The sequence below is a fragment of the Argiope bruennichi genome, chromosome 9 (assembly GCF_947563725.1).
Source record: "Argiope bruennichi chromosome 9, qqArgBrue1.1, whole genome shotgun sequence".
Classification (NCBI taxonomy): Eukaryota; Metazoa; Arthropoda; class Arachnida; order Araneae; family Araneidae; genus Argiope; species Argiope bruennichi.
In genome coordinates this window covers 1,022,625-1,038,922 of record NC_079159.1, presented here as the reverse complement: position 1 = coordinate 1,038,922, position 16,298 = coordinate 1,022,625, and the positions used below count along the sequence as shown (strand labels likewise).

At 26.5% G+C, this 16,298-nt stretch overlaps 1 protein-coding gene across 1 annotated transcript in view; it reads right to left on the bottom strand.

Annotated features, from left to right (window-relative positions):
• The window catches only part of LOC129983706 (exportin-1-like), a 30,886-nt gene that overhangs the window by 2,837 nt on the left and 11,751 nt on the right, over window positions 1-16,298 (bottom strand). Inside the window, exons 14-29 of the mRNA XM_056093298.1 lie at window positions 15,050-15,188; window positions 12,981-13,084; window positions 12,821-12,898; window positions 10,703-10,859; window positions 9,410-9,489; window positions 9,012-9,095; window positions 8,769-8,903; window positions 8,212-8,316; window positions 7,897-8,082; window positions 7,199-7,324; window positions 7,041-7,112; window positions 6,835-6,910; window positions 6,665-6,757; window positions 3,065-3,199; window positions 1,926-2,097; window positions 1,707-1,803 (exon numbers count right to left, since the gene is read on the bottom strand). Of these exons, the coding sequence (XP_055949273.1) occupies window positions 1,707-1,803; window positions 1,926-2,097; window positions 3,065-3,199; window positions 6,665-6,757; window positions 6,835-6,910; window positions 7,041-7,112; window positions 7,199-7,324; window positions 7,897-8,082; window positions 8,212-8,316; window positions 8,769-8,903; window positions 9,012-9,095; window positions 9,410-9,489; window positions 10,703-10,859; window positions 12,821-12,898; window positions 12,981-13,084; window positions 15,050-15,188 (1,839 nt within the window). The remainder of the gene's footprint in view (window positions 1-1,706; window positions 1,804-1,925; window positions 2,098-3,064; window positions 3,200-6,664; window positions 6,758-6,834; window positions 6,911-7,040; window positions 7,113-7,198; window positions 7,325-7,896; window positions 8,083-8,211; window positions 8,317-8,768; window positions 8,904-9,011; window positions 9,096-9,409; window positions 9,490-10,702; window positions 10,860-12,820; window positions 12,899-12,980; window positions 13,085-15,049; window positions 15,189-16,298) is intronic.

Genomic DNA, 16,298 nt, shown 5'->3' with positions numbered 1-16,298 from the left:
GCTGCATCAGTGTCATTAGGACCTATTATTACTGAGAGTCCGCTACTTGCATCTTTAATTATAATAAAGATGAATGTGTATGTGTTGGCACCTAACAAAGACCATTTTACCTAAAGCTATCAAACTTTACATTGGAAGATAGGAATCCGCAGCATGCACTATAACTGTACAGAAATAAATTTTCCCCCATCTAAAATATATCAATTTTTATGCTGTAAAAATATTTTTTTCTATATTTAATCAATTTTAAAAATTTAATATATCTTCCAATAAGAATCATAAGAATACCAAAGTTAGTGATAAAAGTCCTTATTAAAATTACAGATATTTAAATTTTTTTATTATTTTACTATTGTTATATTCTGCCTTAACCCAAGTTATTACTAGTAAAGCTGATTTCAGGAAAGCAAGTGATTATTTAATTCTGGTCAGTAATTCTTAATCTGCACAAGATTTAAATTAGTTACATCGTTAAAAGACTAGAAATAGCAAAGTGCATCCACTTTTTATAAATTTTAGAGGAGTACACACAAGATAAGAGAAATGCATAGTAAAATCAACATGGTGTAATGCTTTTAAATAGAATGAATTAAATATCTTTCAAAATATAAAGATTAAAAATTATCTTGCTGAAAAAGCCATTAAGACCAAGTTACAAATAACACTTAATTAAAATTTTTAACAGTCATTGAAATCCCAACAAACCAGATGGCTTTTCAAATAAAACATGTTTGCCCAAATGTAGCTAAACTTATTTTTTATAATTTAAATGTTTTATTTTTAATTGTGAAATATTCCCTACTGAATATCTGGAAATTGATATATAACTGCTCTATATTTAAATAATAATATGGTAAACATTTAAATGAATTGCTTTCTGATATTTAATTATATTACATAATATATAAATAAAATTTGTGTGACGAATATAGTATGTAAATTGTTAAAATTTTTTTAAGATGTTACCCGAGATAATGCAAATAACTAACAAATAATGCATATAACTAACTGCAGTTGCATTTTAAAGGCTTACTTGTAACAACCTAATATATTTAAAATTAAAAACAGAACATTGTGTGATTCAAGGGTACTTTTGTCATGGTGAAAGTAATTATTATTATAACAATCATTATTTTGGATATATGTACAATCAAGCAATAAATTAAACAGGAAGAAAAATCTTCTAAGAATGTTGACAACATTTTTTATACCATATTACACAGCAAGTTTTAAATTTGAAAGGACCCCCCCCCCCCACACACACACACATACAACCAATTGGTTCAAATATGACCCTTTATCAAATGGATTCTTACACTATTCCTGGTTGCATCCATCAATTACAAAATGCATATTGGAAATTTCCCTTTCATTTCTATTCAGATATTTTAAATTTGCAATGGGTCTATTCAAAAATAGAATCTTATGCTATTTGATAGTTACAATGAATTATATCAAGTTTATAAAATATATTATATACACAACTTTTTTTAAAATTAGAATATTTCCATTTTTTAATTTACAACCAGATTTAATTAGAAAATTAACCATTAAATTTTTAATATTAAAACTTATATCTAAAGATCTAAATATACATAGAAACATTTGAAATAAATGCACTTATAGAAAAATAAATATTAGTGTTGAAAAAATGTTTTATGCATTCAGATTCATGAACAATAAATAAAAATTAAGACAAAACCTACTCGTATCTGCACCAAAAAGTCCCGTAAATGCTCCTTGAATGCAGGGATATCTTGATCCAAATTAAAGAAACCTTGAACTGTGATTTTGATTTGAGGACTAGAGGGGGAAAAATAGCTTGTTTATTATTAGTTAATATCATTAACATTGTTCATACAGGTACATGAAAAGAAATTTTAAAGATATTTTAAATGTAGGTTTAACATAAAAGGAAATCTTACTCAGACAAATGACCAAATGCAGTTTTCAACAGATGCGCTACAAACTCTTGGACATAGATGATATTATTCTGCTGTGTAGCCGCCTGCTCAATTGGGTTCAAGGGCACAGTGATTTTTCCACTCTCAACCAAACTGAACATATATGCCAATATTGTGGCCTGCATTGTTAAACCTGTAATCATAATTTATCCATAAAGACAGCTGATCAAGCACAATAACTTTTTTTCAAATCAATACGTCAAGCACAAACTGGAAAAATGGTGCAGATGTTTGATTTTTAAATTTTTTTCCCAAGCCCACTTATGAAACATTTTTCAATTTGATAAAATTAAATTGTTTTTCAATATATTTAAGAAGTACACCGGCATATTTCTAAGAGATCTATTAATATATAATATTCCGTCCCCCTGTTATGCTGCAGCTGGTATAAAAATGTAAAATCTGTTTTGCACGATGGAAAAAAAAAAAAAAAATCTTACTACCACTACTTATACTTTAATTAATCATATGTACAAAATGCAAAAATTAAAAGTTCTGCATCAGAAGCATTCAGCTTAATACAAGTTCTTTTTGAATTCTAATTTCACAACTATTTAAAATTCCTTAATAAAATAATAGAATATAAATTAGCTAATATAAAGAAATATATTGTATAAAAAATTGTTAAAAAAATTATTTGAAATACTAGCAACTGATATGAAACATTTCAAATGCCAAAAAAACTTGCACGACCCTCTTAAAATATAGCAAAGCCAAAATGCTTTGATAAAAAGAACAGCTCTTCAACATTTCTTTTAAATACTAGCTCCTTTACTTTCAAAAGGATCATATATGTTTCAAATTGAGTTCTTTCTTAATACTAGAAAAAAGTTCTTAATAAACAACAATTATTTCACTTTCACTTTAGTTTCTTTTTCTTATATATAAAAAAGAAAGATCTTATCTTTAATAAAATTTTCAGCAATGTAGTTTCCACAAAATGATTTCAAATCACTAGCGGTTAAAATTCCATTATTTATAGGGATGATGGCATAAAATAAAATCTACTTTTGTAAATTGGATTAAATTAAAAAATTGTAACTGCACTTCTTTGAGAACAAAATCAGCTTTCATGCAATAATCATTTAATTTACATTTACCTGCAGTATGAGAAGTATCTGTCACAACAGAAAATAAATGCTGTAGAATATCTGTGTAGTAGGTTTGATAAAAGCTTTGCGATCTGGCCTCATCACTAGCAATATTTTGCAACAACTGATATAAAATCTGAAGACCTGAAAAAACATTCAAAAGTTTTTACATAAGTATTTTGATAAAATTTGGAGAATATTTTTCACTTTACAATGAAATTTCAACATGAATAATTGCACCACCTTCACTACTTATTTAATAGGAATAAATCTAACAATAATATATCTTTTTATTCATGAAATTCCACAAATAATTTAAATTTTGTCATATTTCATTCACACCATGAAATAAAAGATGCAATTGCATGTATTAAATAGTGTATATATACACAGAGTGACTGGTAAAGTCTTGATAAGCCATAAAGCCAGGAAAGTACAGTATCTATAATAAAGTGATGACTATGCTGAATTCACTGACACTAATGCCAGCACCACCACCAGCAGCAGCAAAATAAGAAAGCTACAAAAAATAAAGGAGATCAGCTACAAAGTCCAATTAGAAAAATATATATTAAACAAAAGAAAAAATTCCATAGTTATTTGTGATTAAAATTATGAAATTTCAATTACTTGATAAAGGGTTCATCTCCTTAATAAAAAAAATGTAAGTTGCAATATTCCTCCCCCACCCCTCAGTGCATTTCAGACTTTTTAAAATATTTATTTTTGTTTACTTTCCCTGATGTGCAAATTTCCTTTCATCATTGTTTTATACTTGAAATTCTGTAGGATAATACCAGAAAATACATCTTTCAACTTAAAACAAACCCTAAGTTCAACACAAAGAAAGTTTCATAATTTAAATGTAAATATCTCCACCAATTTTACAGGCAATTCTATAAGCTTTTTGGATGATCTACTTTATTTATAACTTCCTTATTTCATTTCTAGAAATGCTATAAACCCTTCTCAGTAAATTTAGCATAGTCATTTTGGTACCATAGAGTAGAAATAGCGAGTAGAGATTGCAACTCTTCTCTGGTGTAGGACAAGATAAAATTAGGTCACTTGTGGTCACATAGAATTTGTATTCCTGTAATCGTATTATGTTTCAACAGCAAAATATTTTCTGCTTTTAACTGTGAAATTTTAAAGCACATTCAAACTGATGTATTTTTACAGTGCAATTGGATGCAAAGAAAAACTTCAAAGGAAAGTCTGGCATATCAGAGATATGCCAGACTTTCAGGCATAAACAGGATATTTACTGTTTACTGCAGGATAAACAGTAAATATCCTGTTTATGTCTATTTTAAAATTTTATTTAAAAGTGAATTTGATTTGATGTTCTAACTAAATAATATTTCATAATTTGGTTTAGTTATTGAATTTAATCAATTTGTTACTAAGCTTCATTTAAACTGTTACAACTGCATCATATTTAGCATATGCTTTATTTTAATCACAATTCATTTAAATAATCGTGTCGCATATGTTCAGTATGATTTCTTTTAATCACCAATATAAGTGCATATATAAACATTGACTGATTTATCATTGAGTAATTATTTTACTATAAATGAAATTTCTTATTATTTCTAACATTAAGTGCCTTTTTTTACTATAAATATTCATATAATATAATCCTGTAAGCAGCATTAAACCATCATTGTGAATGAAATAGTGAAACTGAAACATAAATTGAAAGTGTTATACAGTAAAATTTCATAAATGCTCAAGTAATAATTGCATGCTTTTATAAATTTAAATTAAGACTATGCCATCCAGTAGCTTCATGTCGAAACCATGTGATTTTTATTATATATATATATATATATATATATATATATATATATATATATATATATATATATATATATATATATATATAGTAAATTATTATTTTAACTATTTTATTGAAAATGAAAATTATCATCATTGAAAAAACACCAGTGACAGAAGTACTACTGACGACAAACAAAAAATAATTCCAATTAGACATGTAGACAGCATAGTATTAAGATCTAAAAAGATACTAGAAGATATTGTAAAGATTTAAAAGAAAATACTATCAAAAAGAATACCATCTTTACAGATGAAATTTTGTCTGGATGCCAGCTTTTATTAATAATTTAAAGTATGCGCATATTAAAAACGCCATTTTCATAAATTTTTTTTCTATTTTATATTACAGTCAATTTGCTTAGGATTCCAAAAAAGGTTTGCTTTTGTTCCTGGGGTAATTAGAAGCAAGGTATTGGCAGAATTATAAACCAAAAGTGAACTTTTTTAGAACAAACTAAATAACAGAAATACTAAAAATGTGTCTTAATAGCTGTAGGAATTGTCATTTATGCTAATGAATTGTTAAAAAGTCATCCCATAATATTTTATTTTGAAGGAAATTTGTTTAAATAAGGTACTTACCCAAAATTTTAATTAAATTTAACCACTTTAACATTAGAATTACATCTTAATATAACTAATAGATAAATTATGACAAGGTTGTTGATTGAGATTAACAAAAGATTAGTTGAATTTATTAAAGAATATTTTTTTTATGGTACAGCTCTATTTATTATTGTTACTAAAATGAATAATCTTCATAATAAATATTTAGAATTATAATAATTAAGGATTCTTCAACCAATTCTTAACTTTTTTTTTAAATCAAGATATTAAAGAAGTTTTTATTTGTATTACTTTTCATACAAAGAATCAACTTATAAATGATATTTAAAAAGTTTTTTTGTACAGTTTTAATTTTTTTAAAAGAATTACAATAAATAAGAAAACCGCATAATATGATATAATTGTATCTATAATATACAATATAAGATTCTATAATCTTCTATTTCTACTAACATGGATAGTATTGATATGTATATATAACACAGTATTTTAGGAGGGGGGATAAATCATATTAAAGCATGCAGAAAAATGAAAGTGAAAAGTAAACATGATATTTGAATCAACCAACTCGGCTACTGATGTTATGAAAAAGAAATCATTATTTTCGAAATCAGTATACTTATTTTTAAAAAATGACAATCTCAAGGGGGGGGGGGGGGGGGCAGGCTGACCCAATGTTGGTAAGAAAGAGGTTGTGTGACAGTTTTAGAGTATGCTAAGATTTGCAGTCTGTTGCCACAAAGTATTCTTAGTCTAAGATTCACCACAAATCATGCAACTCAAGTTGTGTATATTTTTTTAAACTTAATTTGAGAAGAAATAAACAACTCGCTCCCTCCATTTAAATCTCAACTCAATGATATGTACATGTTACTTTCTGGTCAATAAGATATACCATTTTGAATTTAAAGGGAATTAAAAGAATGTTATACTTATCACTCTGTATATGTATCTTAACAGTGCTTTACTAAGACATTTTGTATTTTATTTTCCCTGGAATATAAATATAATTTTTAAAAACCCAACTAAGGATTTTTATTTTTCAAAAAACATGGTTATACTAAACATTAATAAATAATATTTCACAATTTTTTTAAAGTTAATACACATGTTTTTTCACATAGATTTAGGAGAATCGAACACTATTGAAGGAAAATAAAAGATATGTTACAAATTATTCTACCACAATTTACATACCAGTATCAGCTACATTTCTCATTGTATGCTTGAAAGCCCAAATAATGGAGTCCAGTACCAACTTAAATTGAGCAGGAGCAATATTTAACAATGCTAAAAAAATAAAATTTATTTTAATAACTCTAATGTAAATGGATTAAATAAATAAAATTATATACTCTATTGAATACCTGGGAAACAATGAGTAACAGCAGCATGCAATAAAAGGAAAAAATTTGTTCGATGCTCTGGGAATTCTTCAAAGTCCTGTTAAATAAAAGAATATTAAAAATAATTTGTCACCACAAAAGAAAGAACAATTTGCATCAAAATAGAGATTTGCACAATCTCCATCATGATGATAGTTTCAAATAAAAATACACTGTATAATAAATACCTTGTTAATCATATCAAGAGTGCATTCAAACACATGATCGAAGATTTTTGGTATTTCAGGAGTAATGTGTCCCTGAAAAAAGGTGAGAAAGCATTCAGTTACATTTATTAAAAATTTTTTAGCAGAAAATTATTTCGAAATTGTGAAAATTTTCTTACTTCTAATCTATTTACAATAGTGGCCATAGTTGAAAGTACTTCAGGCTCTCGGGCGGATGGAACCGTACACCGCTGGTAATCCAATAATACTGCATCAAGTAGGGGTGGTATAAAGTTTTCCAATACCTAAAGTAAAAAATTTTTGTAATTTCTTTCATTATATATAATGAATAATTCATTATTCCACTGAACTATAGTACACTGAATAAATCTGGAACACGATATAAATAGTATAATCAAGGAGGAAAAATGCTAAATTTATTACTGTAAAATGAAAATTTTTTTAGTTCTTTAGTACAGGAAATATAGAAATAAGCAGAATTTCATTAAACAAAATTCAAATTGCTTTTATATTAGGTTGTAATCAAATTCAATGGACATCCAGGATTTTAAGTATTATATTAATTTAACAAATGATTTATTCTGTTTCAAATGCATAAAATTCTTCAATTCCACAAAAGGCCTGGATGATTTAAGTTATCTTTCAAAATGCTACAATGCTATTTATTCTCTATTTTCATAAATATTATATAATATAAAATAATATTCAAAATACAAGAATTTCCTTAAGTATAAAAAACTTTGGTTATCAAAAAAACTTGCGAAGTAAAATATTAAAATAATTATCCTCTTATACAATGAATGAAATGAATATGTAAAAGATATTTAAAAAAATAAACAATGCAAGATGATCTCACCATTTGAGGATCAGTAGACCGGCTCACCCATGATGATATTAACTTTAGAGTTTCTTTTTTTACAGTTCGCATACCACGGATTTTAGATTGTTTCATGGCAGATTCACCATTTTTAGCAATAAATCCTATAATATTTTCACTCATCACTTTATAAACATTCAGCATATCTAGGTAGATACGACCAAGCTGAGAAGATAAAAATTTTCCATCATATTTTTGACATTAAAATTATTCTAAAAAATTATAAGTACAATTGAAATAATGATGAATACATAAATGAAAATAAAAAATAAATACTAATTTGCAATAACTTACCTGCATAACGTATGGATGTCCTAAAGCCATGCAAGCTCGAACATTTGTCTTCAAAATATTCCCCAACTGTTTCACAGCATCTTCATGTTGTAGTACTTCTACTGACTGAACAAACAAAATTTATAGAAACAAATAAATTTTATTTCATGTAAACTCAATTATTATGCTGTAAAAGTTAAATGCATTAATTATAAAATTTAAGTTAAAAAAAGATTTGAACAAGATGCAGTTGAAACAACTGAAAATATATACCTTAGAACACAAAACTGAAGAAGTAATTCCAAATTAAAATTTTACTATAGCTTGAAAAAGAAAGAAAAAGCACTAAATATTTAAGTATTTGCTGTATTCCTACAACAAATATAAAAGTACAGGAAACTAACTTATTCCATTATGTACGGATTTAAAATTTAAGGATGACTTATTAAAAATGATGAAAAGGCAAGAATATGAACTACTTTGTACATAAACATCTTTCATAAAAATGATTGTATATTAGCAGTTTTCATAAAGATAGATTAGCAATAAAAGTTTTGAGAAAATGTAACTTTAAATACCTTAGTAGCTTGTCTAATGATTGCATCCCAAACTTCATTTGGGAGTAACATATATTTGTCAATCAAATGATCTCTGACAGCTTGGTCAGTCTGGGCAGCAATCATGCATCCTACTGCTTCGTAAAATGTGTGAACCTATAATTTTTAAGTATCATATTGAATACTGTGAGTATCCACATTTTATGTATTCTAAGTCTTAAATATTTCAGAAAATAAATAATGAAAATTACAACAACAACCCACCTGTTGTGGTTGCAAATCACAAATTATTGTGTTTATACTATTCAAGATATCCTCAATAAATGGCATAACTTCTCCAACTTGAACCTACAAATATGAAAGAACATTTTTTTAAAATCAAAACAAATATTACACTTTTTAAAATCTTCCCCATCAGCAGTCATTATTAAGAAGAAATCATTAACACGAGAATTAACCCTTTTTTTTTAATTAAAAATAATAGTAGTAAAAAAAAATTTGAGACTAAGATATTTATGCTAATTAAATCCAATAAGATATTTGAATAATTATATTAACAAAATAGCAAAAGTTTTTACATTCAAGGCGGAAATATGCACTATAACCGATAATTATTAAAGGGGGGAAAAAAAAAAAAAAAAGAGAGAACATCATAGGATTACCTGAACAAAATGTCTGCGACATTTCTGAGCTATTTTTATGAATGTATCACAAGCCATATCTTGAACACCAGCATGAGTTTCTATAAAAACAGATCTACAAGTTAATATTATAATGTCTGTGTTAAACTGAAATTAAAATGTATAGATAAATAAGTCAAATGTGACATCAACTTTAGCTTATTTTTTATTATCTATAATATTTCTGTATTAAATCTACTCTATGAAAAATGCACAATTAAAAACTTTCTAAGAATTCCTTTAGTGCATGTATTATTAATACATTACCACTTAATTTTTTTTTTTTAAATAATGAATATAGGCTAATTTCTAAAGCTTCTGTCATCAAAATATATAAAGCAAAAAAAAAAAAAAAAAAAAAAAAAAAAAAATAAGTAAAAATGGAACAGTAAAGCACACAATTATCTCTAATTCAAACTTTCAAGCACTGATAATAACAATTTGCTAATTTTGAATACGGCTTTTCAAATGATGCAGCTTATATTTTCCATGAAAATTAATCAAATTAGATCTTGATAAAATAATTTATTATGTTGTTTGGTCATATAATAAAACAGCTGGAAGAAAATTAAAAGGTTACATTTATCTAGGATTTTAAAACAAATAGGATGAAAAAAAAAGTTAAAGTATCAAGAAGAGATTCAAAAATCAGAGATCCACAAAGATATTTCAAACCTGCATATTATTGCATAGGTTAGTCAAAAGTTAATTACACTCTGGTGGCAATTTTATATTGTCTGATATTATCAATCATAGACATGACTTGGTAGTTTCAAAATGGAGCTCCAAAAGAAATGCTTGCAAGGATTTTTTTTTTTTTTTTTTTTGGTAAGGGAAAATGTATAAATGTACTGAAATTAATCAGCAATTGCTTTAAGTATGTGATCAAAATGCAATGCAATGTAATAATCAAGCTATTGCAAAATGGTGCAATATGCTTGAGAATTGACAATATTAATGATGATGAGCATGAGGAAGACCATCAATTGAGACTATTGTTTGTGAAAAAGATATTGGGCAGGATTTCTTTATAGAATGCCTTGAAAAACGCAAACCATTCCTAGACAAATGTTCACACAAGTAACTACATAGAAAAGAAGATTCTGCATGGATCAAATAAAATTATTGAGAAATTTTAATTATGTTCTCTTAAACAATACAACTAATTTTTTGACTAACCTTCATACACTATATGAAAGTTAAACATACACACACTTTCACCATGGGTATAATTTTAAAGATTTAAAAATATTCAAAATAAAAAGATAACTTTACCGTGCATGAATTCGAACAGTTTGTTCACCACTGTTTTCAAAAATTTCCAATGAGCTCGTAAAAATCGTGGGTATTGTCCAACAACATACATGATATTGGAAGCAATTATAGCTTTATTGTCCTTTCCACGTTTCTGTTCACACAAACCCAATAAATCCTGCAAAATGAAAAATATACACAAATATCAAAACATATACAAAAAGTAATAATCTCAGACAAAAAAACTTCCAACTTTCTACCATATGACCAATGTGTGCGAGAGGAGGAAAAATGGAAATACTTTAACGGCTACTTAATGCAACCATTTCAAAACTAAAGAATCTTAATACCATTAATCTTTTGATAACAATAATTAAACTGAGTAAAGTGAACTATATTTTTTATCATACCAGAGGAAAAGATGAGAAAAACAGCAACTTCAGGTATTCTATAATTTGAAGATTACATTTGAAATATTCCTTAATTCTTTTACTTATCAATAACTGTTATCTTAACAATTTAGTTGCTTTCATGTTATGGAAAATACTTGTTAAAATTCAGTTTTTAGATGGCATCTAATAACTAAGAAGCAACTTATAGCAAAATTCCTTTTTCCTAACTTCAATGGTTTTTATTCGCAGTGCCTCAGTCAATGGGCAAACCTCTCTTATATATACAAAGACTTTGATAGGGGAAAAAAAAAAAAAAAAAATCCTTAAGTTACAAAAAGAGAAAAAGCAAAAAATAGTTAAAAATGATATAATCTGATACCTAACAAATAAAATTAATTTCTTAAAAAATTATAAGCACCAGATCCAACAGGATTTTATTATACAAGTTAAAATTTGTCAATAGTGACCCAACAAAATAAAACAGAAAGATATCATGATTATTGAAAACCTATGGCTTCATGTTAAAATTTCATCATAGTGGAATTTAGGCAATGAACTAATGTAATTACACACCTCAATGAATTATCTTTTAATAGATTGTTCAAGAAATTGCTCCAAGATGACATATTAACGAGAACAATGATCGAATATATAACAAACTAAAGAGGCTTCAATACAAGTATTTTCATGCACTTTCTCCCATGTTCCACATATATCTTCAATGAACCAAATTTATTCTCTGTATTCTTATTTTATCTAGATTAGATCAATTTCCAGATTTTCTTTAATAACACATAAAAAGTTTAAACATACAATTATCAGGTATAACTAAAACAAAATTTTCACCATCTCTGAATCCCACTCAAATCCTTAAGCTGTACAGGAGGAAGGTGAGATAACCTTAAATAAATGTGCAGTGCGACTTTCTGCATGGTCGAATTATTGAGTTTTTTCTATTCCAATCCATATCATTTTCCAACAGAATGGGACACTACCACACAGGAATTTGAAAGTGCAAAAGGTTTTAGATGAAAGGTTTCCTGGATGATGGACTGAAATATGTGGTCCAATACCATGACTAACTAAATCACCAAACAAAATACCTTTAGACTTCTTATGGGGATAAGTGAAAATCCTTGTTTACCAATCTGCCAATTCATGACACTGATGAACTGAAAAGCCAAATTACAATGAAAATTCAATGCTGCTCTTGCATGCTTTACAGAACATGGCTAGAAATCTTGCACACAACTAATGGTGTACACGCCAAAATTGTGCAATAAAGCACTGCAAGAAAACTGATATTTTCTTTTGGCACCATAAAAAAAAACTAAATGAATATCTATGTTTAAGTGTAATTTTTGAAAGTGTAGTTATATTTTCTAGAGATGATTATACATTGATGATGAAAAAGGGAGTGGGGGGAAATGCATTAAGTGTTATCTTACATACTCTGACATTTTATTAGAAGAAACATCACATTATACATAATAGATTTAATTGAAATTAATCTCAATCACACTTTTCAGTGAACTCACTGACCATCAAAGGCAATGAGTAGTATGCTATAAAAATACATTATATACACTTAACAAGCAAGAAAAGTTAATATATATATATATATATATATATATATATATATATACAAATTTAGAAGATTATATATATATATATACAAATTTAGAAGATTAAAAAAAAAAAACTAGAATAATACTCTGTGCATGCATATAACTGTAAGGTTTCTTACCTTAATGACTGTGACTAGAAATCGTTTTTCATCTTCCTCGTGCATGGCACCACTTATAGAACCAATAGCCCAACACAGCTAATAAAATAGTAAAGGTAAATTTAATTTCAATATTTCATCTAAATGTTATAACATACTCTTTAAAACTAGCATAACTTACAGTATTTAAATTCTTCCATGACCACTCAGAACCATTCACTTGATTATGTAATTTTTCAGTCATTATTCGCTCTGTATCATTATAATCCAGATGAGTAAGATAAACTGAAAACAACATGGATATATGAATAAAATATATATATATATATATATATATATATATATATATATATATATATATATATATATATATATATATATAGCCAACAACATTCATTGTGCTTATATTTAAAAGCAAATATGGAAAGCTGGAACATTTTATTAAATGAGTTGATATACAAAACATTTCTCAAAATGAAAATACTTTCATATTTAATACTTTAAAATAAAAAATAATTCTGCATAAAATATTATAACACAAACTCTCCTTTATCAAACATTTTTTTAAAAATTAAAATGGAATATGAATTAATTGATCATACAATTAAAAAAATACCTAAAGAAAAATAGCCATTTGTTTTTTTTTTTTTTTTTTTTTTTTTTTTGTAAAATATTCATATTTGTTACCTTCCTATAAATAAAGGCTGTATTGAACTTTTTGAGATAAACTACTGAATTAATTTTTTTAAAAATGAAAATATAACAATATTTATGAAATTAAGCTAATAGATGTCTCTGATATAAGTTACTAATAGCCTATTTTTAAACTTTCTACTTCATTATATATTGTTATGAACTGCATATAAAATTAATTATTTATGAAAATGGGAAAAAATTATAAGGAAATTAAATCGATTTCTAAAATTTTTTTCGGATGTAAAAAATTCCATACTACTTAAAATTCTATATTCAAATACAATATTTATTTAATATTAGGTGCAAGTAAAAATGTCAAGATGTTAAAAATGGCATTTTTTAAAAATCAAATAAACTTCAGAATTCCTTTAAACTTATACATATATAAAATATATTCTTTAAAATTAATCAAATGTCACAAAATAAAGATAGAGTAACTCAAAAGTCTCGCTATTCCTAACAATAGAATCTCAATTTTAAAATGTAAAAAATATTTCTTTAATGATCTTCTAATATTATTGAATATTTAATTAATTTTTGCACTTTTGAAAAGTTGATTGATTATTGTTTCTCATCTTAAATAAAAAGTATGAGAAGTCTGAATTTGATCCAATTGTTAGGGCACACACATTAAATTTAATAATTTCAGATTTAATGTGTCATTTTTTCCTTGTATTGCTTTTAGATATTAAGTTCAACATCAAAGATGACTCCTTTAAACTGGCAAGCAGTCACACGTTTTCTTCTTTTGGCTTGACTAGTTAAGTGCCTATTTTCCCATATTATTAAGGCCTATTATTTTCTTACAAAGTGTTAGACAACAAATGGATTTTGCGTAACTCCTCTAACCCATTCAGCAAAATCAGGATGGACTTTTTTTTTATTTGGCCAGATTAAAATAATGTTAATACAGATTTTGAGAAGCTGACAGTTTCTCGAATAATAAACAAACCATTCAATAAACTCAAGTAAGATAGACTTAACACCACCGCGCTTCTTCTGCAGATTGAATGTTCCCACTAGAGAAATATATTTTATTCTTTCACACAGTTACAGGAGTCTTGTGCAAGCTCATTTGCTGCAATTCGGTACCTCATTGAAAAAGAACAACTGTCTTTCATATAGAAACTGGACTGATCTATTCAGAAAAAAAGGAAGGAGAGTAGAAAAGAGAAGAGTTTCTGCATTACACAATCACGAATGGTATTGTTTCGTTTCTGGAAGCCACGAGTACGATCTTTTATTCTTGCAATCTTTAGAGATTAGCATTTTTTTAAATAGGAAAACAATAAGTGAGGATTCTCTGTATTTTGCTGGTTTTTCCTGCTGATTTTTAAATTCCCCATGTTTTTCTAAGGGCATGACAACTGATTTATATCAAAATTAGGCAGGCATTGTAACCTGTTTCAACTATAAACACAGCATATAAAGGTAACCAATCATTTTTTTTTTCAAATATTAGAAAAATCTTCTGCAATTACCCATTAATAATATATGTTATTACTAGCAAATACAAGATTTAGAATTATTGGTAAGAAAACAAACTATAGTTACCCAAAGTTTCTCTCATATTTTTATACAACTGTATGGAATCAGTATCTTTCATGAATTCTCGTACCACTTCTCCTTGTTCATTCTCGACAACAAGAACTTCTTCAGGTTTGGCCATTCTTCCAATCATAATATATCTCAACTGAAATGCAAATATTTATATATATATATATATATATATATAAGTTGAACAGAATATTTTATCTACAGCTACCAAATTTGGCACAAACATACTTTAGAAGGTGAAAATGTGTACATTCATTTTTATTGATATTACTAATATTTCATAATGGTCTTTTTCTCACAATGTTGATTATCAGGATATAAATATTTGGCTTACTTTCAGGTAATCGATTTTTACTGGCAGCATTAAAGGCACGATTTTAATAAAAATTTTGAATCTACGAGCAACCGAAATTTAACCTTAGAACTAAGAACTGATAAAAATTTCTTAAAGCAGATCCATTTTTAGCCAGTGCTACTCTATCCTAAGAATAAAAACTGATTTTTCTGAGAAAAAATATTAAGGTAAAGTTTCACATTAAATTGAAATTTTTAATTACAATGTAAGCACTAATATTTTGACAAACCAACTGGTTGCCAAATATGGCAAGTCCATGCTTATAAAAGGATGTAACACATAGAAATTTCTACAAAAATGTAAGCACCCTAGCAAAAAAACTTTAGTATAAGCAAATATACATAAACATGCAACTTTTCTATCTGTTTAATAATACTACATAGTTTTAACTGAAAATTTGCTAAAAAATTAATTCCAAATATTTATTTATTAAATTTTAATATTTGTTTCAGCACTTGCATACTGTCTTTTATTGTAAAACATATGTCCTTTGGTTTTGACAAAAACATAAAAAAGGTCATAAAAATTTGAAAACTATTTAAAAAGTAAATCAATTTTTATACAATTAACAATAAAAAATGTGATCTTTATCAACATTCCTTAAAATTGATAAATTATCAGGTAATTCGAATGGATACATCATTTCTGAAAATGTCAATACTGATGTAGAAGCATAACACAGCTAAATATCTTATATTAGATTTTCAAATATGCAGCAACAAAGAAGATATCTGAAATACTTATTAATGCTTTTAGTTATTTGCTTAAAAATCCAAACATTGAATCGAAATATTCTACAGTTTTTTTGGGGGGAGGGGGAAAATCAAAATTCTCCACTAAGAATCCATCTAAACAATAAAATATAAAAATGACAATATTCAATAAGCCAGC